Here is a 27,231-nt window from a genome sequence, read left to right as displayed (position 1 = left end):
AATCGTATTTCATTTGCGTCATTACCCTCATGAAGGGAGTAGTCTGGCTAAAGGAGAATCAATGACCCCGCACCCAAAAGTGCATTGTTTGGTCTGGCACCAAGTCTTCTTTCTGTCAAACGCCGTCAACTCTGAGAATGCTTTCATGTGAAACCAGACTTGCAGAGATTGGCATTCACATTTTTAAAATCTGCCATGTGCAGCCACAGTGCAGGCCAAACAAAATGCATCTGCAGGTCAGATGCAGCCCAGAGGTCACCGAATTGCAACCCCTGGACTCAGAGGCAGCCTTTATCCCCAGGAGGTCATAGTCCCTCCATGTCCTCCCCTACCCTAGGCCAAGAACAACTAAATGGTCAAAAGGTGGAAAAAATGGGAGGCTTGTTTGTATCTTCAAGGCCTTCAGCCCTTGCACTGTGTCGCTGTCCTCTCTCTCTTATCAATTCTCCCTTTCTGAAATTATTTGCTCTGGGGTATAAATGTCCATGGCTGGCCTTAAATGTGCTGGTAGGGCAAGCAGAGAAGATACATTTTACATGGAGCAAAGCCTCATGCTAGAGCAGCGTTTCTCAGGCCTGGCTGCACATTAGAATCACCTGGAAGCTTTAAAAGCTACCTATACAAGGCCCCACCCCCGGGAGTCAGACTTGATTGGTTGGGAGAGGGGCCAGGGCATCATTTGTGTTTCAGAGTTCCCCTGGCGACTCCAGTGTGCTGAGCGTTGAGGTCAACAGGCAGGTGAATATGTAGGCTAGAAAGCGAACAACAAAAAAGGGGTTTACGTGCACAAGTGAGCTTCTGTGCTGAGTAATGGGAACTGTGTTGTCATTGTAATGCTGTTCAGGTTTACTTGGCTCCCGCCTGCAGTTTAGAAGACTTTCTCGTTGCAGCAAGTCTCCAGAGTGGAATTTGCTACAGGAGATGACCCAGTTCTTGAGTTGGGGGCACATTTGCTAATGTCCGGGCGGGGGGCGGGGGGTGATGAACAGCAGCCTCTGAAGCATTTTTAGCATTTGGTGGCAAGCTGTCCAAAACGCAACCTCAAATCAACATGAAAATTCATATTGTGGTTCATAGATGGGAGTTCTTAGCAATGCTCTCTGTCTGGTAGTTAAGTGTAATTATTTATGATGGAGCTAAGGAGTGAACTCAAGAGTGTTAACATGAAGCATAACCAACTTAAAAAGTCTTTTAGAAGCCTTATCGGCCCATCCTAGACACTACTTCAAAACAGCTGCGCTGATTTCCAGATGGCCTCGTGATACTAAAGCAATTCCACGGCAGGTGAGTGCGCAGGAGGAAAACGTGCCTGGGGCGAGGCCTGACTCTGCAAACCAAGCTACCAGCAGAAGGCGGTTTTAGAATCTGCTCTGTGGGCTGTCAGGATTTTTTAAATTCTAGGCTCACTGTCTAGTAGAGGGAAAGGACCTTCAACAGGAAGTTGTGAACTGAGATGTGCAAGATGTTCCGGGGGGTCTCATGTTGATTCTGACATGGTGACATGGTTAGACCCCATGCGCAAGGGGCGCTAGCCCTCAGAGAAGATACAAGAGCTGAGGGGCAGACCTTGGGTAGCTTTGAGAGAGGCCTCAGGCCCTTGTGCCATCATCCGGTGTTCTGCAGGGAAGTGGACATCAATTATGCTGTCCCCCAGTTCCGGCCAGCTAAGAGTTGAAAAGGAGAAATTCAGGTAAGAGTGCGGCTTCTTTCTGGTGTCAGATGGTGTGGGCATGTAAGCTCGGAGGGCAGGGTGTGCCTCTTAAAGCAGAGTATCTATCCAGAGCTGAGCATCTCAAAGTGGGGTCCTGGGGCCACCTAAATCAGAACCTCAGATGACATTCTACCCCAGACCTCACAGATCCAGTTCCTGTGAGGTAATTTTAAGCACATTAAAATTATAGAACCAGAAATCTAGAGCCGTAAGATTTTGTTATTTTCTAGACTTAAACGTCAGTTTCTTACAGCATGGCCTTTCTCAGCTGCCCTTTAGCCTATCTTGGTGGCAGCAGTCATCGGTAAAAACCCCCCAAGGGGTGTCCTTCCAGTGCCAACAGTGGAGTTTCTGGGCCTTCCTTTTGTTAAGAAACGTGGTACTTCTTAACAAGATGGGTATCAGGTGAAGGGGGCTAATACAAACACAACAGAGAGAGAGAGGAGAATAATTCTTTCCCAGGAAATGTGGGAGAGCTTCTCTGAGACCTTTCCTAGAGGTCTATAAAAGACAGGTTGCTGTCTCCATCAGTATTCAAGAGCTTTTAGCATCCATACTCTCCCAAAATAAGACACAAGACTCTTGGCTTTAAGCCCTAACATGCCAGGCAGCCTGTAATCGAAGAAGCTGGCTTAATCATGCTTCTTTTCTGGCATATGACTCACTCACCCCAAACATGAAGTAGCCAGGTTTCTCCACCAGATATGCCTTGGGTGATTGACTTAATACAGCCATTAGTAGTGAATGGTCCTGTCTTCACCACACTGGCCTTTGTTTTTACCTTTAGCTAATGTCACGTTGCCCTTGATCCTGCACTTCTTCTTACCTTTAAAAAAAAAAAAATCCCCCCAAATTATCCTTATATTACTATTAATGTCAACTAGATCCCTGTCAAAGGACAGTCAAGCTTAATCGCCCACATTAAATCTGCAGAGTGCTTCTGTGTCACTGTCTGTTCCGTTAGCTTTGACATCACACTAAAGTAGGACAGCATGTTCCAAACAAAAACTGAAACCGGAACGTAGGACCTTTGCTGGTGTAGCTTGAAGGGAGGGTTACAAGCCTGGCACCTGGCCTCTGAAACTTCAATAAGATATAGGCTAAAATGTACCTAGCAAACTCACAAGGCTCAAAGTAGGGTATGAGCAGAAAAATATTTTTTTTAAGCAGATGGGGGCACCATTCCTTAAGGACTCATCCTTTCTAATCAGTTGTGCATGTTCTTTGTTCCTGTCTCCCTGGTACTATATTAAAAATGATGATGGTAAAGTTTTCTGAAACGTTTTCAGAAGATGGCCCAAGCCAGTGTTCAAAAGTAACATCTTAAACTTTCAAAATTAAAATTTGAGGAAAAATAGAAAATCAGATTTCAAATAGAGACATCTAGCTGGACAACAAGCTTATCAAGGACAGGGACCATGATTCTTATTTTTTGTATTCACATCCCTGATATAGTGCCCGACACACAGTAGGTGCTCGATAAACAGGAATTTCCAACTGTTTCTTCCTACTGGTTGAGGCCAGAGCAAACCCCAGTTCTGTTCTCCGGATGAACTGAGCAAACCAACTTTACAAATCACAGGCAAATTAGAATATATAATTTTGTCTAAGCTTGCCAAAAAGCTAAGATTTTGTGAGCTACCTGAAATTTGCATCTCATACTGAAATTTTCTAGATCAGGTATCTGATGAAATATATTACTGCCAGCATTTTCTTTTGTCTGGACATCTGTTACTTTAATACAGCAGACATTACTTGAAATACAGAAAAAGAAAAAGAAGATGATTTAGAATTTGGATGATTTCTGCAGTCCAGTCAGATATTTTTGCCAGGCACAGATCTGGCAGAAATGCTAAGATGAGCTTCTCTGGTACTGGTGTGAGAGTCTTACAGTGAAAGAGCTCTGTTCAGCGGGTCAGTAAACTCAGAGCCTACCTCAGGCTCTGACACTTGGTCCTTGTGCAACCTTGGATGGCCAAGTCGCTTCTTTGTGAGCCTGTATCCTCAACTATGAAGTGACAGAGTTGCCCTAAATGATTTTTTCAGATCTCTACAAAGGGACTCCCTAAATCTAAATTTGAATGCAAACATGTGCAGAGGATGTGCTCCAGTACCACCCTTTAATACCCTTCTGGTAGTCTTAACTATTGTAATTAGGTAAAAGAAAGAAATATGAGGTATGAATACTGGAAATGAGAAGGCAAAATCATCATTACCTGTAAACGATGATTAGTGGATCTGGGACATCCAAATGAAGCAAATGAAAAAAAAATTTTTTTTAAAAGGGAGGGCTTCCCTGGTGGCGCAGTGGTTGAGAATCCGCCTGCCGATGCAGGGGACACGGGTTCGTACCCCGGTCCGGGAAGATCCCACATGCCGCGGAGCGGCTGGGCCCGTGAGCCATGGCCGCTGAGCCTGCGCGTCCGGAGGCTGTGCTCCGCATCGGGAGAGGCCACAGCAGTGAGAGGCCCGCGCACCGAAAAAAAAAAAAAAAAAAAAAGGGAAATCCATTAAAATGCCTATATCAAAACATTAACATTTAGAAGTATATACAGTGGAAGAAAGGCTCCTCTCTACAATATAAACAAACACACTAATGATAAAAAAAAAAAGGAAGATATTTGCAAGACCTTCATTAAAAATAAACTTTCCGGTTAGAGAAAAAAGACAAATGAAACATCAGCCCCACTTTTATTAACATTTAGCAGGCACTTCACTGTTTAAAGCACTACATTAAGCGTTTTAATTCTCTCACTTGCTCATCACAACTTAGATAATATTATTGTCCCAATGTACAGAAACTGAGACTTGGATCGAGGTCACAGAGCTAGTATGTGATGGAAAGAACCCAGACAGTATTCCTCAGGGTTCCACCACACTGCCAGGTCTACAGAATAGAAGAGAGAACCCAGAAACAGATCCAATTACTTTATGGGAATTTACTTTATGATTCATATCAGTGGAAAATAAGAGAGTTCTTGGCTAGCTGGATCCTTTATCAAAATAAATTCCAGGTAGATAAAAGATTTAAACCAAAGAAGACGAGAAGGAAAGAATGTGGAGAAGGAAGAGGAAAAAGAAAGGGGGGGGGGAAGGGGAGAGAGAAGTGGGAGGGAAAAGCCATAAAAGCACTAGAAGAGAACATGGGTAAAAAAGATACATGAACTTGGAATGGAGACAACTTGACAAGATACAAAATTCAATAGATATAAAAACTACTAAAAGTCAAAAAACAAACTACAAACTGTGACACATGACAGAAAATTTCCTTAAATTTGCAAGGAATTTCTAACACGTAGCAAGAAAAAGACCACAACCCAAAAGCAAACAAAAGAAAGAAAAAAGGTCAGTAAATATATGTCAACCTCATTCATAATAAAGGAACACAAATCAGAACCATGAAATATTTTCCATTTCCATCATCTTGGCAAAAACTAAATGATTAGATAATATTTGATGTCAATAAGGATGTAGGGAGATGGAAGGCAACTGGATCACCTCTGTCAAGATTTTAAACACTCAGTCACTAAACCAGAAGTTCCAGAGCTAGAAATGAATTTGTTCTCTGAATACAGTATATAAGGATGTTCACTGAAGCAGTATTTGGAATATCAGTAAACTGAAAACCTAAAAATCCAACACTAAGGCCTGGTTAAATAAACTTTAAGCCCATCCATAGAGTTAAATGCTATAAAATTGTTTTTTTTTTTAAATCTATACATACCAAAATAAAAAGTCCAAGATATATTAAATGAAAACAAGATGCAGAATAGCATAGGAAAGGTAAAAGTCCATTTGCATTAAAGAAAAAAAACAAAAAGGAGAAAATACACATAAAATTCTGGGAAGCTACTCAAAAAACTAGTGAGTACCCTCTGAAGAGTCCAAATGGCAGGCAGAGAGAGATGAAAAAGTAACTTTTTTTTTTACTATTTGAATTTTTCTTAACTATCTGAATTTTTTTCCCCATGCACATGTATGTAACTTTCACAACTTTTTAAAAATGAATTCAACAAAAGATCATCTCAACACTGAACAATAAAGACACACACTTCAAGGCAGTTTTTTTTTTTTCAAACATTTACTGAACACAAACACCATTTTTTCCTATTACACAGCAATATTGTTAGTTTCAAATTAGCTGGGCTATTAGGACTGTCAGTTACCACGAAATTAAAAATGATTCTACATGTCAAACTCAAATAGAAAATGTCATGCAATATATAAATCACTAACAGGCCTCTGGTGCAGTCAGCAAGTTCACTATGTTTATTAAAGTCATGTAAATGGTTTGACAAAAGTGCACAATAGAATGACATCACTGGTTTGTTACAAATCACAGTGAATTACTAGAATACAACAATGTAATTCCTCTACGTGGAAGATTGCAGGATGGGGTGAATATTATAAAGGATAGGATCTTTCAACACGTTAAGCCAGTCAGAGTTTACTCCCCAGCTGTATACTTGATTGGTTAGCAAAGCTGAGGTTATTTTCCCTCATCTTTTCTCCTCTACCAGTTACTAAGCAACAACAACAAAAAAAGGCCATGCACAAATTTTACAACACCTGATAAAAAAAAGTTACAAAACCTTGTGCATCGCTTGGATGAAGCTTACATCTTTGCTCCTTCATTTTTCTGATTAGGCCACTCACCACATGACTCACCCCTAAATGAAAAGCTGTTAACAATTTAGCACTTCTCACCCCTGCACACACATCAAGGTACACTCCCCATAACCATCAAGTCGGTGTCCCTTTCCTATATGTTAACACAAATGAACACACCACAAACCTAGGACTAGAGACCACATTTACTTTACAGTTTTAAAAATTAATATATCACCACTATCCATGTAGTATTTATTTCAGATCCCATATTTGGAGAAGGTACTGTACAACGCAGCCCACCTGAAGATTTGGGCAAATCTGCCAGGAATGTATGAGAGAGCTCGGCAATGTGCCATACACATTAGGAGCTCTCTACTTTCCAGAGAAGGTATCCAGAGCAGGGCTGTGCATTTTCAGAGTCGGAGTCAACACACAGCTTAAAATCTTATGGACCAATAACTTTTCATAGAGCAAAAGGCAGAGGTTTGTTTTCTTTAACCCATTTTAAGGTTACAGTCAGTGAGGGAAACGGAATAGTCATCTGTGTACACTGATACATCTGGCTAGCCTGAAAAGGAACATTTAAGACATTTTACCATAAAAGCACAGAAAACCTACCATAAAAGCAAGTCCTTTATACTTTTATCCATCTACTGTCTAGTTCCATCACTGGCTGCTTCTAAAACCAGCAAACTAATCCAAGGTCCAGCAACTCATTCCTCACCCTGCCCCATTCCCCCAGAAAGAAATGCTTCTCCTTGAATAATCTAAAGTGGCCTTATTCCTCAAGTAGCTGCCTCAACTGAGATGGAGACTAGTGACAGGGTACTGGTCCCTTGGGATTCTGCTTTTCAAAACCACTTGCCAAATGCAGAGCTGACACTCACGGAGCTGCTGCCCCCACATCACATTTTACTTCAAACAGTGCTATCATGCCCAAGTTTCTCTTGATTACAGTTATTAATCAATGATCAGGGTAATGCAGTAAAACCCCTCCCAGAAACAAGCAAGACCAGAGTTTGCTTTTTGGTTTGTTTGTTTGAAGTGCCCACAGCAAAGAACCTTAAGGTAGCTGGACTGTGGCCTACTAGAGAGCAATCCGGGGTAGACTGAAAACAATGTTGTGTCAGAGTTCTTATGTCAAAATTTCCTTTCTGATCAGTTGAAGGATGGATTTGCTGCCCATTCCTTGACTTAAATAGTTACCTAAACTCAAGAGTTCAATTTTACCAACTCTTAAGTGCCAAACCCACCCAAGGGTTCACATGGTTTGCCCAGGCATTCATCCACTTGGGCCTCTAGTTAACTAAATTTATATGACAATTACTGAGCAAGACCAAGAAGTTTTGATTGAATTTGTAATGTTATCAAGGAAGACATACAATCTAAAGCATAATTCTACCAATAATAAACACAAAATGACAAAAGTGGCTAAAAAATGGCAACAGCCCAGAGTTCTCAGAGAGCTGAGATACAGAACTATCACCTTTCTTATTTATTTTCTTAAAAAAACAAAACAAAACAAAACTTAAGTTTGGGAAGGGTTTGGCTAAACAGATTTTAAAATAATTCTACCAAAAAAAAAAAACAGGCATGTAATCACTTGTTTCAAGAATGGTTTTATACAGGTGTTTCACAATACATATTTGGATTCGTTTTACAAGACAGAATTAGATCCTTAGCAATATAGTGCACAATGTACCGCTATACCATAGTTTAAAAAAAAAAATCTCGGTTACCATTAGCAAAGTTCATAGTCCATTCCACTGTCTTCAGATTTTTTCTCCAGCTTTGTCAGCATTTCAATCAGCAGTTTTACTCTCTCCAGCATTTAGTCCTCCCTTCTCAAAAACACTGAGTGTCATTAAATTTTGATGTCTGAATATGTACAGATAATCATTATCCTCGTTTTATAAGTAAGTAATATCTAAAATAGTTCTCGTCCTGGGTAGCCAAATGGATGAAATGGTTTTTAAAACATGCAACATTATCTGATATTTTAAGTTTTGATGTTTAAAAATCATATGCATTAGCAATGGAACCAAGGGCTTCCCTGGTGGCGCAGTGGTTGAGAGTCCGCCTGCCGATGCAGGGGACACGGGTTCCAGCCCCGGTCCGGGAAGATCCCACATGCCGCGGAGCGGCTGGGCCCGTGAGCCATGGCCGCTGAGCCAGCGCATCCGGAGCCTGTGCTCCGCAACGGGAGAGGCCACAACAGTGAGAGGCCCGCGTACCGCAAAAAAAAAAAAAAAAAAAAAAGGAACCAAGTAAATACGAAGTATCATAGCTATTCCTCAGACCGTCAAATAAACAGGCCTTGAAGTCTGAAAAATACAGGGTCTGATCTGAGCTGTGAAAAAGGCGTGATTCACTCACCTGGAGGATGAGCATTTTCTCTTTCATGAGAGTTGCCAAGAGCAAGGTATAGTAGTTCCCTGATTCACACCAGGAAGATCAAGGCCAGTAATTTTCAAATTAGGGCTCATTCAGATACCTCCCTTTAGACCATCCTAAAAAACCTTCCTTGTAAAAATCTCAGGTTAGGAAAACAGAAATATATTACTATGACAGAATTTACCATCAAAACATTCCTAACTGAAGCAAGAAGACACGTGAAGTATAACTACAGCACAGTAAAATTATCTTGCGTTCTTGGGGGAAGAAGTTTTTAAAGTACCCCCATCCATTCCCTCCTATCCTTCAGAGTGTTTCATTTCATGGGGTACCTATTTTGTTTAAGGTCCTAGGTGCTGATTTTGGCTTAGTCATTATGTTTTATACTGATCCGGCTGCAACCTTTTTCTTACACTTCACAAAGCAATATCCATACATGAAATGTTAACTGAAACCTTACCAGTGGTTTTTGTTGTTTGTTTTTTTTTTTAGTTTATATCTGATGTTGCTGCATCATTATAATGCTTTTCATTAAAGAAAAAAAGCTGCAGGTCTTCACTTACAGTACCATGCACTATGAGTAGCTAAGGCATTCACTTGGCACTAGAGAGAAAATTACAGATATAGCTAATTTTATTTTCTTTATCATTTTTAACATTGAAAGAAATAGGTGTGTACCCTTTACTTGAATTTCTGTGATGCTTAAAAGATAATCACAGAATATTCTTTTGACAGTTTACAATGTTGCCATTAAAACAAAACAAACAAACAAACAAAACCCATAAAGACCTCTGTACAGCCTGTCGGAATAAGCGACATTTTGTGGTTCCAAAATTTGCTGCCCTCAGGCAGAAATATCTTTCCAAATGGCATTGAGAATTATTTTTATTATCAAAAACATTTAATTTCCTATACCACACTAGTGATTTTTCTACTTGTCACAGACTGAATAAAGTGAAAAAATTAAAAATATCCCAGTTCCTTTTCATCTGTCATAAAAACCTTCTTAGGGAGGCACAAATAATGCCCTCTGGAAAAGTAGTTTCCAAGTTTAAAAGATACCGCACAAGAGGAAAGGGAGAAGGGGACAAAAGAGGAACATATAACTATATTGTGACAATTTGTTTCCTAAGAGAGAACACAGCATTCATAATTTTTACATGTCTGTGAGCTGAGTCAAATGCAGACTGCTGCAATTTAGATTAATTACATTAAAACAGAGACTTCCACACATTTTAGAGTCCAAGCCCAAAGGCAAATAGTCCATCAATATTCTCTGAAAAGTTGCTTTAAGATTTACTGCTGTATATGTACCACCCAGCATAATTCAACAATTTCAATGGATTTAACTTTATAAATTTGTAACTATTATTAAGTTAGCACATTTTTCAGATTAATCTGCAGTTATATTTTTAAAAATCCTCCTGACGTTATAATGCGTTGATCTCTTCACATAAATAATGGAAGAGTGAAAACTACCTAGAGCAGTTTGGCATGTGCAGAACATCTAGATATTCCATTACTTTTAATGTTCCTTTTCGTTGTTTTTCTTCATGATCCTCAAAACTGCTGCAGAGAATAACATGCTGACACAGGCTTAACAGAAATACTTTTCTAGGCAGTTTTTTTTTAAACATTATCAACTTCAAATCATAAGGGCCCTTGTTACATAAACAAAATATTTTATATTCATTCCTTAAAAAAAAGAAACATAGTTAAGTGACCAATATCCAAACACCTTAGATTATAGTTACACCTAAACAATGTGGTTTTGTTTAAAGTGTATTTGAAATCAGTAACCACATGAGGCAAGAAGACCAAATACAAAACTAAGGAAGGATGAGTAGGGAGGAAGGGTAGTGGAAAGAAAAGCACATTTTATGAACACATAATTCTATTGTCTGTGATTAAAGTCCTTTACTTTTTAGCACCACATTAAATGATTTTACATATCCAGTCACTTAATGAAATCCAACAAACTCTTCAAGAGTTCTGGGGATCTGGTCTTGGTAGTTAATGTCATTAGCCCGAACTGCCCGGGCGGCCAGGCACTTGAGACTCATCTTCATTTGAGTTTTAAGTAGTATTTCTGATACCCCAGTTGTACTTTTGTCTAGCGGAGTCTTATTCTGTTTATTTGTCATGTCGGTGTGAGCGCCAGCTTCAACTAGGCTAATGATGATAGAGTGCAAGGTCAAAAAATCACTGATGGGCCTGTTGTACTGAACGATAATGTGAAGGGCACTGTTCCCTTCATTGTCCACAGCATTCACCTCAGCACCACAGTCCAGCAGGAGCTTTGTGACAAGCGCGTTTGGAAAGCTGCAGACATCATTGGTGTGGAAATCATCAACTGGGGTATTCGAGTTGACAGCTAGATGCAGCAAGGTGAAACCTTCACGAGTTCTGGGATCAAGGTGAATCAGGTTGTAGATCTGCTTGTTAATTTTGCACTGATCTTCTTCACTGCACTGCGTTTTGGTGGAAATGCACACTAAATACAGAAAAGTATAGAGATTACATTCATAATTGTCCATAGCACTGTGGACGTCAGCATCTGGAATATTTTTTACTCTGTTCATACTTTGTTCTATTTCCAAAACACTGCATCTCAAAACACATTCTATGTCTGGGGCCTTCACAGTTTCATTCAAATGTATCATCTGTGAAAAAACCTGGGCAAATCGAAGAAGATCCTTATGGGTATTCCTGTTACCTTTCTGTCTGAGGTGCAGGGCATGAAGCCACAACTTGATACACTGTTCGAATTCCATGTTATCTGCATAAACAGCTCCCCTGTAAATGATGGGATGGGAAACATCAATGTTGTCGGCACCTAAAATCCGTTCCCGAACTATAAGGCCTTCCATATGAAGAGCATCTCTGTCTTGCCGAATGGATTCCAGTTCCTGAGGATTTCTACATTCAGTTCTATTCCCATAGGCATGGATTGGTGGGAGAACCTCTTTCTCAAGAATGTTTTCACCATCTTGAAACCTCTCCAACATAGCTAAATATAAATAGTGGTATGTCTTCATGATGTCATAGTTCTCACGGTCATTTGCAAAGGAAGCACCCAAGAGCTCCAAAGCTTCAATCCGACTTCTTCGGTCACAATCAGCATGAGAGAGCAACAGTTCGACAACATCAGCTTTACAGCTTTCAGCAGCTACTTTTAATGGCGTCATCCCATGGCCGTTCACTACTATAGCAGCACGCCATTTTATCAGCTCCTTCACAATATCTATATGCCCAGCTTCAGCTGCAAAGTGCAATGCTGTGGCTCCACAATGTGCTTTAGCATTTGGATCAGCACGTTGTTCTAAAAGGTACCTGACCACATCAGTGTGTCCTTTATAGGCTGCAATCATTAGGCAGGTGTTGTCATACTTGTTGGCAATGCTGATGTTGGCATTATTTTCAACCAAGTATTTCACAATGTCCAATCTGCCATCAAAGCATGCTGCCCGTAGCGGGGTTGAGTTAGTTACTGTGGTATGGTTCACGTTGGCTCCATGACTGACTAGAAGCTTAACAACTTCAAAATGTCCTGCCCCTGCTGCACACCAAAGAGCGGTGGCACCATCAATGACATACCTATTCATGAAAAGAACGAACAGTTAGAAAATGGAGGTTACCTGCCCTAACGTAAATTTAAAGGATGTATTCATTTACACTGACCCAAAATCTCAATCTACAGAGCGTTAGTAAAACATTAGTTTGGCTGAAAATAAAATCAGGTAATTTAAGTAAAGCACTTTGCATAGTACTTGTACCTAGTATGAGCTCAATAAATGTTAGCGACTGTCGTTATTACCAAAGTATAAAAACTAAAAAAAGAAGAAAAAACGAATCACTGACTTGCTACTAGCAAAAGTAAATAAATTTCAGAAAACAAAGAGGAAATGTATGGAGTTTTGTAACTTCTTGACCACCAAGCTGATTCACTGGCTCTTAGGAGCACAGCATGTTCCTCCCTCCCAGCACCCCCTAGGTACCACAGTTTCATTCAGTACATCAGTGAGAAAGCCATCCCAATCTCTGCATTAACATTGTGTTAGAAACTGCTTTAGGAAGAAAAGTATTTAAGCAGATAATTTTTCCCTAAGATTATCTAAGTTAGTAAGTATTATACTCTACTACAGCAGTGAGAAAGAAACAATTACTGCCCCAACATGCATGGTACAACCTTATAACACAGGTCAAATTCTATCTCCCTTGAAGTGAAAAAGAGTACAATCCACCTGGTATTAATATAAATACCATAGTTTAACCGCAATTATCAATACCATCTATCACTTCTGCTGAAAATAAAAGACGCACTTTATAAACATGCAAGCAATTACTTCTTCAGTTTCAAATAATGACGCAAAATGTTTATAAGCAAAAGCATTCCCGGTAACAGTTACCTATGGGGTGACCTATGGGGGAGCGTGTAGGATTCACTCGGATGAGGCTTAAAGCTACTAGAAATGTACTATATTTTGATCTGGGTAGTGGCTACGTGGGTGGACATTTAGGGGAAAAAACAAACTGTACATGAAAGATTTGTACATTTTACTGTATGAAAGACATACCTCAAAATAAATTTGAGACTTCTGAAGTTTCTTTTTAAAATTTCATCTTTTTAATGTCATTTAATTGTTAATTGATTTTTTAAACTAAAGAATGAATCAAGAAAATAAGACATTACATCAGTTGAAATGTTTTAGTGGTTGCCAACTGTACCTTTTGCAAACAATTCAGTTTAATTAAAATTCACTTATTACATTTTTATTGTCATGATTATAAACACAAAGTTCAAAAAAGTTTTCTTTCACTGTCAAAAAAATAAAATTTTCAACAGCATCAGAAAATACCAATATCTGATACTAAATCTAATGAAAAATGTACAAGACTTCTACATTGAAAATTACAAAACATTCCTGAGATAAAGACCTAAAGAAATGGAGAAATATTCCATGTTTATTGTTTAGGAGATTCAATAATGTTAAGATGTCAGTTCTCCCCCAAAATAATCTACAGATTCAATGCAATCCGAAACAAAATCCCAGCAGGGTTGTGTGTGTGTGTGCATGCATCCACATATGTGTAGATATTGACAAGCCAATTCTAAAATTTATATAGAAATGCAAAGGGGGACTTCCCTGGTGGCACAGCAGTTAAGAACCCGCCCACCAATGCAGGGGACACGGGTTCGAGCCCTGGTCCGGGAAGATCCCACATGCCGCGGAGCACCTAAGCCCGTGCACCACAACTACTGAGCCTGCGCTCTAGAGCCTGCAAGCCACAACTGCTGAGCCCACGCGCCACAACTACTGAAGCCTGTGTGCCTAGAGCCTGTGCTCCGCAACAAGAGAAGCCACCGCAATAAGAAGCCCGCGTGCCGCAACCAAGAGTAGCCCCTGCTCGCCGCAACTAAAGAAAGCCCACACGCAGCAACAAAGACCCAACACAGCCAAAAATAAATTAATTAATTTTTTAAAAAATGCATGGCTTCCCTGGTAGCGCAGTGGTTGAGAGTCTGCCTGCCGATGCAGGGGACACGGGTTCCAGCCCCGGTCCGGGAAGATCCCACATGCCGCGGAGCGGCTGGGCCCGTGAGCCATGGCCGCTGAGCCTGCGCCTCCGGAGCCTGTGCTCCGCAACGGGAGAGGCCACAACAGTGAGAGGCCCGCGTACCACAAAAAAAAAAAAAAAAAGAAAAACAGAGGCACTACATTACTACTATAATTTAACTTCTAAATCAATTTAAAGAAAAAGTTTAAATAAACACAAATAGCTAATAATTTCCATGTGCCAAGCACTGTATTAAGTGCTTAATATATAGTATATCTTATTTAATTCTCATAATAACCTTCTCCCAATAATCCTATAAGGTAGATACTATTATTACGCCCATTTTAAAGACATATAACTAAAAGGCTTACATGAGATTAAAAATACAAAAGTACTTTGGAAACTATATAATGCATCAAATGTAAGGAAACAATACATGTCATTGTTCAGACATGTTTCAATTTTAAAAGCTTTTTTTTAAAAAACTTCTTAATATAATCTATCCAAAAAATCAATACATACTTAACATATAGTTATATTTACATAGTTACAAAGTTTTCTTGCACGCCTTAAGAATATTATTTGCCAAGAACATGAACATAAACTAAGTAAAAACTCAAGAAATGTTACATTAAAATAGGCATTCACATACATTATCTTTAACTCTTGCAATAACCATATAAGATAAATAGGACCCCCATTTTAAAGATGGAAAAAAAAGAGACAAAAGTAATTAAAATTTTTTTCTGGCCTCAAATTTCCCAGAACTAATGACATGAGTAAAAATTAAATTACAAGTATATACCTCACTTGGTTTTTATAATCGTTTAATACTTTTCCTGGTGTAATCTAATAATTTCCATTTTCCCTATGGTGATGTGACAGGAGCCTAAAAAAAGTTTCCATTATCTATTTTTATTGAGACAATTAAAATTTTTTAAATAGTTTATGACAAAATATTCATTGTAGAATGTTACAGAATGACTGATCCTTCAGAAACATTAGCCTTAGTGATTTTTAAATTTCTACATCTAAATAAAAACATTAAACAGATTAAAGGGAATTATAATCCTAACATCTATGACATTTTTTGTCCATAAAATACAGCTAAAATTATAGCCATATACTGCCTCAAAACAAAATGCCAAACACATTGATAACAAAATGAACAGAAAATAAATAAAAATATAATCAAATTAATGCAATATTTACTTAATGCCTATGGGAGAAGCACTATAAAACAATGATCTTTCTAGATTGAGTCTAAAATTGCAATGCAAACTAGCTATTATGTATTTCATCTTAAAAATGAAGAAACTTGGGACTTCCCTGGTGGCTCAGTGGGTAAGAATCCACCCGCCAATGCAGGGGGCACCGGTTCAATCCCTGGTCCAGGGAAGATCCCACATGCTGCAGAGCAACTAAGCCCGTGCACCACAAATACTGAGCCTGCGCTCTAGAGCCTGCAAGCTACAACTACGGAGCCCATGTACTGCAACTACTGAAGCCTGCGCACCTACAGCCCACGCTCTGCAACAAGAAGCCACCGCAATGAGAAGCACACGCGCCGCAATGAAGAGTAGCCCGGGCTCACCGCAACTAGAGAAAGTCCGTGCACAGCAACAAAGACTCAACGCAGCCAAAAAAAAAAAAAAAAAAAAAAAATCAAGAAACTTTAATCTGATATTCACCTTTTAAACAAAATGTATGCATCAGATGATGGAAACATTTCACAATAAAAGATAACATTTCTGATCACAAAACTAAACTCATGTATTTCCTGGTTTGATCTGAAATAAAAATGTCTGGTTCAAGCATTTGAAATAGAAATAAAAATTCATTAAATGTAAATGACAGCACTTTATTTTAAACAAAATCCTTACAATCATTTATCAGATCATATGTAGTTCCTTGAAATATACACTGGAAATGACTTTCTAAATGAAGCCAAATGACGATATGCCCCTTACGCCTTTCCTCTACCTGGACATTTATTAGAAGTATTAGTACTGGAACTGACTTTAAAAGAGTACTCAACAAAAAGCCTCAGAATTCCCAGAGGTCCTGTTCTCCTTCCCATCCATGTCAGCAAACTTCTAGGACAAGAGTTCCCCACAAACTCTGGCACACAGCAGTCAGGCCCTCAGAACTCAAACCAGCACAGAACTCCAAGGTCACATGACACCTCCCCTTTGTTATGTTCCATTTCTATAACATTCTTAACAGCTTCCCGTACTCCAACTAAAGGTTCTTCTTTCATTCCCGTTCATGTAATTTTTCTTTTTTAAAAAAATTTATTTATTTATTATTATTTTTGGCTGCGTTGGGTCTTCACTACTGCGCGCAGGCTTTCTCTAGTTGTGGTGAGCAGGGGCTATTCTTGTTGCGGTGCGTGGGCTTCTCACTGCGGTGGCTTCTCGTTGCGGAGCTCTAGGTGCGCGGGCTTTAGTAGTTGTGGCTCAAGGGCTCTAGAGCGCAGGCTCAGCAGCTGTGGCGCACGGTCTTAATTGCTGCGCGGCATGTGGGTTCTTCCGAGACCAGGGATCACACCTGTGTCCCCCTGCATTGGCAGGCGGGTTCTTAACCACTGCGCCACCAGGGAAGTCCCAATTTTTCTTCTTATCCACTCATCTATGTCAGTTGTGGTCGTTACACAGTGAGCCATAAATAAAATAATCTCAAATGTTACTCCTAAAAATATGTACAAGGACTCAAATAACAGCATCGGGCTTAATCTAGGTGGGTGGCACCGTCCCCCTTTTGAGGCTCTATTATGAATATACTTTAGTTTTCTAAGCTTTCTAGATGTTTTTAGGCAGAGTATAGGCTTATTTAAATAAGTTATTTTAATGTCTATGTGTCTCTCTATCCCTCTCTCTGTTTCTCTCTCTCTCTCTCTCTCTCACTCACACACACGCAGAGTACCATATCAAACCCCATAATTACACAGATACTGTTGCTTAGGATGAAGCTAAGAAGTGAGACTTTCTTTTAATATTAGGCAAATAACAGGATAGGTGGTGAACGATTTGGCAAAAAATTGTGAAGATGGTACATAAATTACTGAAAATTAGGAAACACTAATCTACTTCAGCCCACAAAGAACCTGTTTGTCCCTATCTGGCCATGGGTCTCAAGTACCAGTGGAATCTAAAGAAGGGGGGTTGGCTAAGTACCTCTCAAAAGCCAGTCCCTGAGGGGTGAGTGAGCTTCATATTATTAACACCTCACTCAGACTAACATTTTCACACTGTCTGGAATGAATGTAAAGTGAAATCATGACATTTGCAAGTAACACCCTCTTCATCTATTTCTGAAATGCCTAAATGACTGGAACAAACTGCAAAATAATCTCACAGAGTGGTGTGAGTGGGCAGAAAGGTGGCCATGAATTTCAATTCTTCTCTTTTGTTAATCTGTAAGCGCCTCGAAAGTAGAAACTTTACATTTTCTTCTACATCTTCCACATTATCTGTGTGGCACAGGGCTAGGCCCATCATAGGCATTTAATAAGTTAAAAAACAAAACTACTTTGACAGAGCAGCTAATAAATCCATAACTGTAATAATCCATAAACAAAAAAAGACAGATTGAAGAAGCCTCACACAAAATCTCAAATGATAGAAATCTTTGCAATTCCAGTCTCACCAATCTGACTCTTGAAATTTTACACAAGGATCATCAAAATCTGGCCTCCACCTCACTCTAGTCTCCTACAATCTCTCTTAATTTCCCAGGCTTGAACCCCTTACTGAAACTGCACTGAAACATTTGTCATTGCAAGAGCACCATGCCGCCGTCCCTCTTCTTCACTCTCTACTATCCTTTAAGACTGAGCTCAAATATCACCTCGGCTGTGAAGTCTTCCCTGATTCTCCCAGGCAAAGCTGAGCACTTCCTCTCCCTGTGTTCCCTCAGTAGTCCAAAAGATTTCTATAACCCTAAATGGCATGGCATCTCCACTTACTCATTTTCATCAATTTCTTACCTCTGCCACACACCACGCCCCACCTCCAGCCCCCGCCCAGGGCAACAGACTGTCTTCCTCTGCAGTGGGAACAGTATGTCATTCATCTCTGCACACACAATCCCTACTACAGAGCCTGGCACACAGTAGGTGTTCAAAATATGTTTGCTTATTGAACCCTTTAATTTCACTGGCCAGTGCAAAATACTGGGCAAGGTAAGCCACTACACAGGCTCAATGCTACATTCCTAGCCATTTCAGGTTCTCTTAATTGCCACCTCAAAACACCTTTCTCTTTGATGGTTAAGAAAGATAAGCAAAGCCCTTCCAAATGCTTTAGAAAACTATATTTTCTCGCCACTGTTCTCTCCTAATCAAAACAGGCCTCAGCAAGCTCCTTAGCAGCAGTGTAACCAGTAGCTGTTACTGCAGAGATTCGTATCTCAATGGATGCTTGTGCCCATACAACTGGAATGGTGCTGGAAGTTCAGGGGTCATCCTACTTCACTCCTCTGCGTATAGAAAAGGCTGTGGGAATGCAGGGAGTTACAGAAAGCACACAGAAGCTAGTAAAAGAAAACGAACAAGAATCAGGTTGCCATCTTTGATTAATATGTAAAAGACCATCTCCTTAACGTCTAGAGAGGTGGTACCAGAGGTTAACCACCACCCGTGGGCTATCATTTCAGTAAAATGTAATACCCTGAAATAGTTTCCTGTCATCTAAAACAGAAGAAAAAGCTCTTATTATTTCAACCTACAAAAAGAATCAACCAAAATTCAACAATGCCCTACTCATCTTCAAGAGGAATTGTTTTTTCCATCAGGTTTTAACCAAGCAGTTTTCAATCACCAAAACTAAAGATACGTATCTTTATGCTAGGACCACATCTATCTCAAAAGAAGAAAATGCTAGAATAGCTTATGTACTGGCACAAGTCAACAAAAACAATTAATGCATCTTCATGCAGTTGTAATCTGTAAAACAGGTTATAACCATCCAGCACAGAAAAGATAACGTCAAACCTGACAATTCTGCATTCAACTCTATCATACCCAAAAATATGTACAATTAAACCTAAAGGGCAAGTTTTAACTCTGACAATATGAATTTTTGAACTCCCCACCTGGAATAACTATATCATCAAGCTTCCCCACAACATCACAGAATAACATGTAATTTAACAATGGCATCACCTCATCTACACCAGGTCCGGTGCCATTTTCACAGCCAACACATCTACCCCCAGCAATGTGTAAGAGTCAGAATCATGTCTTGGGAAGCCTGGCTGTGTGACCACCCCTCAAGAGGCTGCAACTGCTGCTGGTTCTAGGGGCTTATTTTGACATTAAGGTCCCACAACCCACTAAGGGGCTTTATCGGACACTCACGTGAAGGGGTAAAAATTGGGTGGCCAAATAACTCATCAAACAAAGGTCTTCAACGTTAATTGCTGACCTCGTTAATTTCTGATCTCGGTTACAACCCCAGTACTGATAAAGTGAAAACATGAAACGGCTGCTACCTCCTCCATACTGCTTCTTCACAAACTATCTAGTAAAGAATACAGAATACCTATTAGGTATCAAGACAGAGGGTGTGACTATTTACCTATAGAGGGAATAAGGGGTAGGGGCCAATGAGGATGAGCAGCAAAACATGGGATGGAGTATTCGCCCTAGAAGATGAAGTGGGCATTAATGAGGCAAGTCAGGAGGTACAAAATGGGAGAAGTGATACCTCCATGAAGCGAGAGAGAGGGAGGGGAAGACCCATAAAGTGGTGGGTCCGCGCGCGTTAGAGAGGAGGCTGGAGTTGGGATGTACCTACCCGTCGAAGCGGACAGTGCCAGTCTGCTGAGTCTGCACCCGGTAATGTTCTAACAGCAAGCGCACCACCTTGGCGTGCCCATTGCGGGCTGCGATGATGAGGGGCGTGGAGCGCTGCCCTCCCTGCTGGCTGACATAGCCAAGCAGATAGCGGATGTCGCTTTCAGACCGGTTGAGAAGCAAGGCGGCCAGAGTCAGCACCTTGCCCTCGCTGGCCGCCTTGTATACATAGCCAGCCAGGCCCTCCATGGCCGCTGCCAACTCCAACACCCGTTTGGTCGCCACCGCTGCTGCTGCCTTGCGCCCCTGGAGGCCGTGTTCGCCAGCGCTTCAAACCTGGGCCCTCACAGCCCATTCAACAGGGCGCCGCCGCCGCCGCCGCGCCCAGGCAGCAGCGCGGCCAGGGGAGGGCGGAGACGCAGAGGTGGCCGAATGCCGCGGGGGGCAGGTCAGCGATCCACGCCGGGCAGGGAGGAGGGCGGTCAGGGCCGCCCCCAAGGCCCCAGACGCCAGCCCTGGGCCGAGGGGATCTCCATGGTGGCCGGGCCTCAGGCTGGACCCCTCCTTCCTGCGGGCTGCGACAGGCGCGTGCCCGAGCTACGGGTCGCCGGCGAGGTCCCAAGAGGGCTGCGCGCGCCCTGGATGGCGAATGATGGACGCGCTTCACCCGACCCAGCCCGCCGGGCCTAGGGCCTGAAAGTGCTTCTGCCTCCGCCTCCGCTCTGCGTCCTCCCCAGCTGGAGGAAACCTGCAGGCCCTCGCCCACTGGAGCTCAGAAGAGCCAGACGCTGTCTGTCGGTAGCTTCAGAGGTCCACGCCTGGCGAGGCCCCCAGAGAGAGGCGGAACGCTGCGGCCACAGCAACCCCTGGGCTCTGGACGGGGAGGAAGGCGGGCCTCTGCAGAGAGGGCTGAGACGGGGAGGGTGCGAGCGGGGGACGGTTAAGTGGGGTGTCTCTTCCAAAGCAGACCGGCCGGCGAACGAGGCCCGATGAAGAAAGGTTCTGCTGCGCGAAGGCGGCCCATCCCCACTTCGGCCCGGGATGTCCTCATTGCCCTTGATGCCTGGAGCTTCCAACTCGCCCCCACTAGGCCCTGGGGGTCCCTAGCCAGGGAGTGGGACAGAGTGAAGGCGCTGAACCGTTACTGCCGGTGGGTTTTGGGGCCCGCCCCGTTTTACCGTAGACATTGCGGGGCTCTTCTCAGCCCCTGTTTGGGGGCCCGGGGAGGGGGGCGCGTGCACCCGGCGGGGTCCGTTTTGAGAACAGGGCGGCGTCTCTGAGCCCCCGAAATGTGGGAGGACTTTGAGGGTCTGCACGAGGCTCTGAGAAGGAACTGGAAGTCCGACCTGCCCTCCCTGGAGAGGAGGAGTAAGTGTGTGAGAAAGGTCGGGAGAGATGGGGAACTGTGGAAAGGGGCAAGGTACCCTGGGAAGGAAGACGAAGTCTGTGTTCGGACAGACCAGGACTCTAATCCTGAATCTGACGGGACCTTCGGTTTTCTCACAGACCTCACCAGATTGTTAGGGTTTGAAAAGATCATTCATCCAACGAATATTAGAGATCTACTATGTGCCAGGCTCTGCTTGGCTCTAGGGATTCAGTGATAGACCAGATAGACACAGTGCCCTTCAGGGACTGTGTTGTTGCGGGGAAAACAGACAATAAACAAGTAAACAAATAATAGACAAGACTGGCTGAGTTTGTATCATTACCATTTGCTATGAAGCAAATCAAATAGAGTGATGGGGGATGGGAGGCGGAGCTAATTTAGTTCGGACGGTCAGACAAGACCTCCATGACAAGGAGAACAGGTGGTATTCTAGGTGGAGGGAATAGCTAGTACAAAAGCCCTGAGGAGGGAACAGTCTTGGTGAGTTCAGAAACAAAGGTCAGGGTGGCTGCAGCAAAGTGGGCCATAGGAAGAGTGATAGGAGAGGAAATCAGCAGGGTGTAGGTCATCTTAGGGCCCAGTTACCCATGGTAAAGTGTTTAAATTCTACTCAAGTGTAGTGGGGTCATTTGAAGAGTTTTAAACAGAAAAGTGACAAGATACAATTTATATTTTTTAAAAGATCACTCTTGCTACTGTGTAAAGAATAAACTGTAGTAGGCAGGAGTCAAAGCAGGAAGGCTACATTTAGGAGGAAAGGTTGGGACTAGGATGGTAGGAGTGGAGGTGATGAATCTCATGGGGCAGTCACAGAAGGTATAAGTTCAATATGGAGGTCACTCCCTCCATACACACACAAAGGACAATATCTACCATAGAGAAAGAGCAAATACATTTATTTGGTCCCAAGGGACCAGGCTGAGCTCAATGAGTTCACATAAATTATTTCATTTGAACCCCACCCTTCCAATCCTAGTTGGTGAAGGTGTCATCTTAGCTGCAGAGCTATTGGTGAGGGTTTGGGCCACTTCTCAGATTTTTCTCTTCCACTCTACAGTACAACTTCATCTATTTTCAGATCTCTACACTTTTTCACCCATGTTAAACAAAAACAACACTGGAAATCAGAGCTGAAGGTAGGGTTCTACCAGTAGAGTCTCTGAAATAACTGGTGGAAAAGAAGGGGAAGCTGGTTGTTCTCATTCTGGGGCTTCAGGTTTGGAAAAAATTCCAGTTCTTGACAGACTGAGCCAGGCTTTTTGGCCTCTGGGCACTTGGCGGTGACACATTCGGATGTGGGACCTGGGGGCTCCCTTCCAACTGATTTCATTCCTAGGCTCTACAGAGCAACTAGTCTCCTCCTATTCTCTCCCCGTCTCTCCCTCTCTCTCCCTCTCCCTCCTTTCCTCCCTCTCCTTGCAGCCCTTTGCCCTGCAGCATTCTTTTCACACCCAACTTTTCGAAGGTGATCCAGACACAGGCCCCTTTCACACCCAGCTTTTGAAGGTGATCCAGACACAGGCCCCTTCTTCCCTTTGGTTTCATTTTCTGAAAGAGACCTGATTCATCCAGCTATCCATTGCTGAGTAAGAAACTTTCTTCTGGGACTTTCCTGGTGGTCCAGTGGTTAAGACTTCACCTTCCAATGCAGAGGGTGCGGGTTTGATCCCTGGTAGGGGAGCTTAGATCCCACGTGCCTCTGGGCCAAAAAACCAAAACATAAAACAGAAGCAGTATTATAACAAATTCAATAAAGACTTTAGAAACGGTCCACATCAAAAAAAGAAAGAAAGAAAGAAACTTTCTTCTGCCTCTTCTTGCCCTTTTTTTTTTGCGGTACGCGGGCCTCTCACTGCTGTGGCCTCCCCCGTTGCGGAGCACAGGCTCCGGACACGCAGGCTCCGGACGCGCAGGCTCAGCGGCCATGGCTCACGAGCCCAGCCGCTCTGCAGCATGTGGGATCTTCCCGGACCGGGGCACGAATCCGTGTCCCCTGCATCGGCAGGCGGACTCTCAACCATTGCGCCACCAGGGAAGCCCCTCTTGCCCTTTTGAGATGAACTAGGGTTCATCCTGGTGCTGACACCTCAAATTTGGTTGTGTAACTGGATGAGTGCTAGAAAGGATGACTAAACCAAGAGTCATGCCAGAGAGGGGCTCAGAACTTGCACTTCCGGGCCTCCTCCCCCAGATGGGAATATACTTCTGCTCCAGCAGCCCAAGGTCAGGAACCTTCTTTATTTATCACAGTTGCCTAGTATAGGGTTCTGGGCTCCTTGGGTTGCTCAATAGCCATTGACTGGAGAGTATTTGGTAGCCTATATTTACCTGGGCTTGGAGGATGATGTTTCTGTGGTCAGGCTGGGCAAATTAGAGACAGGATGTATAAACAGGACAAGGCTGCTTTCCCAAAGGCCAGAGCCCAGAAATAGCTCCTTGTGCTTCTGACCTATTCCCTTCCCCTTTGACAGAAAGCCACTGAGCAAATGATCAATAGTAAAATGTAACTGAAAATAGTTGTATCCAGATGGAGATTGATTTGCTGATGACAGCAAACTGCAACCGTCTACCTGGACAAAAGACAGGACCAGCATCCAGCACTTTGTTTTCTGGGGATTAGAGGTGACCTATGAGCAGAATTAGCTGTACCTTCCATAGAATATTCCTTTTTCCAAGCCAGGTCAGCCCAGCCTACAGCTCTGAATCAATGGAGTTTCTCAGATTTTGTATAAAATGTATTCAAAATGTCATTTTTCAAGCACCAGTAAAGATACTTGTTTTAGTCCTGTAAGCCTCCCACAGACTCTAATGGAAGAGGATGACTTTTGGTGTTGAATAGATCTGGGTTGGACTCCCTTCTCTGTGGGTTAGCTGTGGCCTTGGGCAAATTTCTTCATCTGTACAATGGGAGTAATAAATACTTTCCTTGTAGGGCTGGTGTGATGGTGACAGGCAAGCTCCTTCCCCCAGCCTCGTCCTGCGAAGGAGTGCCTATCAGTACGCATTAGTTTCCCTTCTTCCTAGCTCCCACCCCAGTCATACTTCCATTGTGCCGTTAACCTGTTCAAGAAAGGACTTCCCATCTGCATTCTCCCTGCAGGATGTGTCTGCCTCTGGACACATATGGAAAGTAAATCCATAGTATGCAAGGGGCTGGGGAGGTTAATTGACAAGAGCTGGGAAATTCCAACAGAACCTCCGAAGGAAGATGTCAAAAATCAGACTGACGACCAATCTCTATTAGCCCAGTTTCAGGGGACTGGCAGCCCACTAGCCTTTGTCTCCTCCTCCTCTCTCTCCTAGACTTGCCCTGAAAAGCAGATGTAATAATTGTCAAAGACAAAACCTAAGGTGGAGGAGAGGGGGCAGCTGGTCTGTGTTATTTCCCGAGCCAGTTCACCCCTGCCAGGTTTAGGTTTACCAGGAAAGTAGACTGAAGTTGACATGTGCCTTCTTTCTTCTGACCCCATTCCTCCCTGAATCATGGTACCAGTCAGGTACCCTGGGATTACAATAACAGAACTAACAATAGCGAGCTCATACTGAGTGCTTACCGTGTGCCAGGCATCATAGTAAACACTGTATACAGATTAGCATGTTAAATTTGCACAAGCCTCTGAGGGACATGCCATTATTATCATTCCCATTCTTCAGATGAAGAAACTGAGATAGAAGTGTTGTGTAACCAGATGTAGAGAACAAACGTATGGACACCAAGGGGGGAAAGCAGCGGCGGGTGGGGGTGGTGGTGTGATGAATTGGGAGATTGGGATTGACATGTATTCACTGATGTGTATTAAACTGATGACTAATAAGAAAAAAAAATAGCACAAAGGACATACAAAAACAACAAAAAAAGAAAATGCACTGGAGAGCAGGGAAAGATTTTTTTAAAAAAGAAAAAAGAAAAAAAGAAATGTGTAACTTGCTCATGGCCTCATAACTAGAGTGTGTTAGAATGTCAGGATTTGGTTGCTGGGTGTCTGACCCCCATGCCCTGACCCTGCTACCAGCTTTCTGTTCCCTCTTTATCCCCCTCTGAATGGCCCCCACCCAGCCTGCTCTCTGCAGCTAGGATCTTGGCTGGAGGTCCCCAAGGCTTTCTATGGTCCTGATCACTTCTCCTGGGCTTAGGTGCTAGTTAGCTAATCTGATCATCCATCCTTTGTTAATGGGAGAGGGCTAGAGGAAATTCTTCCCCACCTGGCAATCCCACACACACCCTGGACGTTCCTCATTCCTACCCAGGAACACAGGTCCAAATCCAAAGCAAACGCTGTCTCATCCTAGAGATCTTCCTTGTTTTGCCCTGAGCTCTGTACCACTTTATACCTCTCTTGGAACCCTTACCTCTTTCTTTTTTTTTTAATATTTGTTTATTTATTTGGCTGCGCTGGGTCTTAGTTACAGCACACGGGATCTTTGTTGCCGTATGTGGAATCTTCGTTGCGGCATGCTGGATCTTTAGTTGCGGCATGCAAACTCTTAGTTGTAGCATGTGGGATCTAGTTCCCTGACCAGGGATCAAACCCGGGCCCCCTGCATTGGGAGCACAGAGTCTTAGCCATTGGACCACCAGGGGAGTCCCTTACCTCTTTCTAATAATAACTCATATCTGTATAGCACTTTGTGGTCTACAACACTTTCCCATCCACCCAATCCAGCCCCCACCTCCTAGGCTTCTTAACCACCTTCTGTAACTGGGGTGACAGAGAGCATGGTGGTTCAGCACCCAAGGTCTGGAATCTACTCTGCCAGCATCCCAGCTCCACCATTTGCTAACTGTGTGACGCTGGACAAGTTGCTTATTTAGCTTCTTCCCTCAGTTTTCTTATCTATGAAATGGGATAATAACAGTGCTTCTACCTGGTCATTGTGAGGGTTAAATGAGATAAACACACACAGAGACACAGAAAAACACACACACAACAACACACGTACACACACAGCAAGCAGCTCATTAAGTGTTGGCTATTGTTATCATTATATCATTGAATCCCCAAACCCTGTGGGAAAAAACAAAGCAAGTCAGTTCTTGTCATCAGTAAACACAAGTTTAAACCAGATAACCTCTAAGCTCTCTGCCAGCTCCATCAAACTCTGATTCTACCATGAATCACGGTTATTTATGGACACATCTTAGTTCTTCTATGCTGTAGTAACCCCTGAAGGCCCAGCCCTTAATAGAGGGCCTTGTATATAGCAGACTGTCCTGCCAGGTCAGTGTTAGCATGTAACAATAGTCCCTCCCTCATCCAGGCAGTGGGAGGAACAAATGAGAAATTCCTATATAGCCTTTAGCACAGTGCCTGGTACTAAGTAAGCTCCTAATAAATCATAATTACTATCGTTCCATCTTACAGTGAGCCTCCCAAACATGGTCCTTAAAAACATAGACTCTAGAACTATACTGCTGGGGTTCATCTTAGTGCTGATCCTGTGAGGCTTTGAGTAAGTTAATTAACCACGCCGGGCCTCAGTTTCCTCATCTGTAAGATGAACACGATGATAACAGCATGTGCCTAAATAAGGTTGTTGCATAGATCAGATGAGTTAATATAAGAAAGGCACATAGATTTGTGCTTGGCATATGCTTGGTGTATGTAAGTGCTTTTTGTCATCGTTTACAAATGAGGAGACCCAGGCTCAGAGACATCAAGTGACATCCCCAAGCAGTAGTGGAGCTGGGATCCAAATCTAACTGAGTCTGTCTGATTCCAGAGCCTCAGTCTTTTTTTAAATTAATTAATTAATTTAGTTTTGGCTGTG

At 42.6% G+C, this 27,231-nt stretch overlaps 1 protein-coding gene across 1 annotated transcript; it reads right to left on the bottom strand.

Moving 5' to 3' along the window:
• Positions 1 to 10,618: 10,618 nt before the first annotated feature.
• Positions 10,619 to 21,733, bottom strand: FEM1B (fem-1 homolog B). Its single transcript, XM_029236200.1, has 2 exons — positions 20,074 to 21,733; positions 10,619 to 12,313 (listed from the first exon to the last, which is right to left on the bottom strand). The coding sequence occupies exons 1-2, from the start codon at positions 20,319 to 20,321 to the stop codon at positions 10,678 to 10,680; spliced, it is 1,884 nt and encodes a 627-aa protein (XP_029092033.1). The 5' UTR covers positions 20,322 to 21,733; the 3' UTR covers positions 10,619 to 10,677.
• Between the last annotated feature and the right edge of the window lie 5,498 nt (positions 21,734 to 27,231).

The sequence above is a fragment of the Monodon monoceros genome, unplaced genomic scaffold (genome assembly GCF_005190385.1).
Source record: "Monodon monoceros isolate NGI ecotype Baffin Bay Population unplaced genomic scaffold, NGI_Narwhal_1 Super_Scaffold_21, whole genome shotgun sequence".
NCBI classification, from domain to species: domain Eukaryota; kingdom Metazoa; phylum Chordata; class Mammalia; order Artiodactyla; family Monodontidae; genus Monodon; species Monodon monoceros.
This window is presented reverse-complemented; position numbering and strand designations above follow the sequence as displayed.

Coding starts and splice junctions, on each gene's coding strand:
- FEM1B (XM_029236200.1), bottom strand. CDS start 20,321: ATGGAGGGCCTGGCTGGCTATGTATACAAGGCGGCCAGCGAGGGCAAG. Junction 12,314..20,073: donor GGCACTGTCCGCTTCGACGG/GTAGGTACATCC, acceptor TTTCATGAATAG/GTATGTCATTGATGGTGCCA.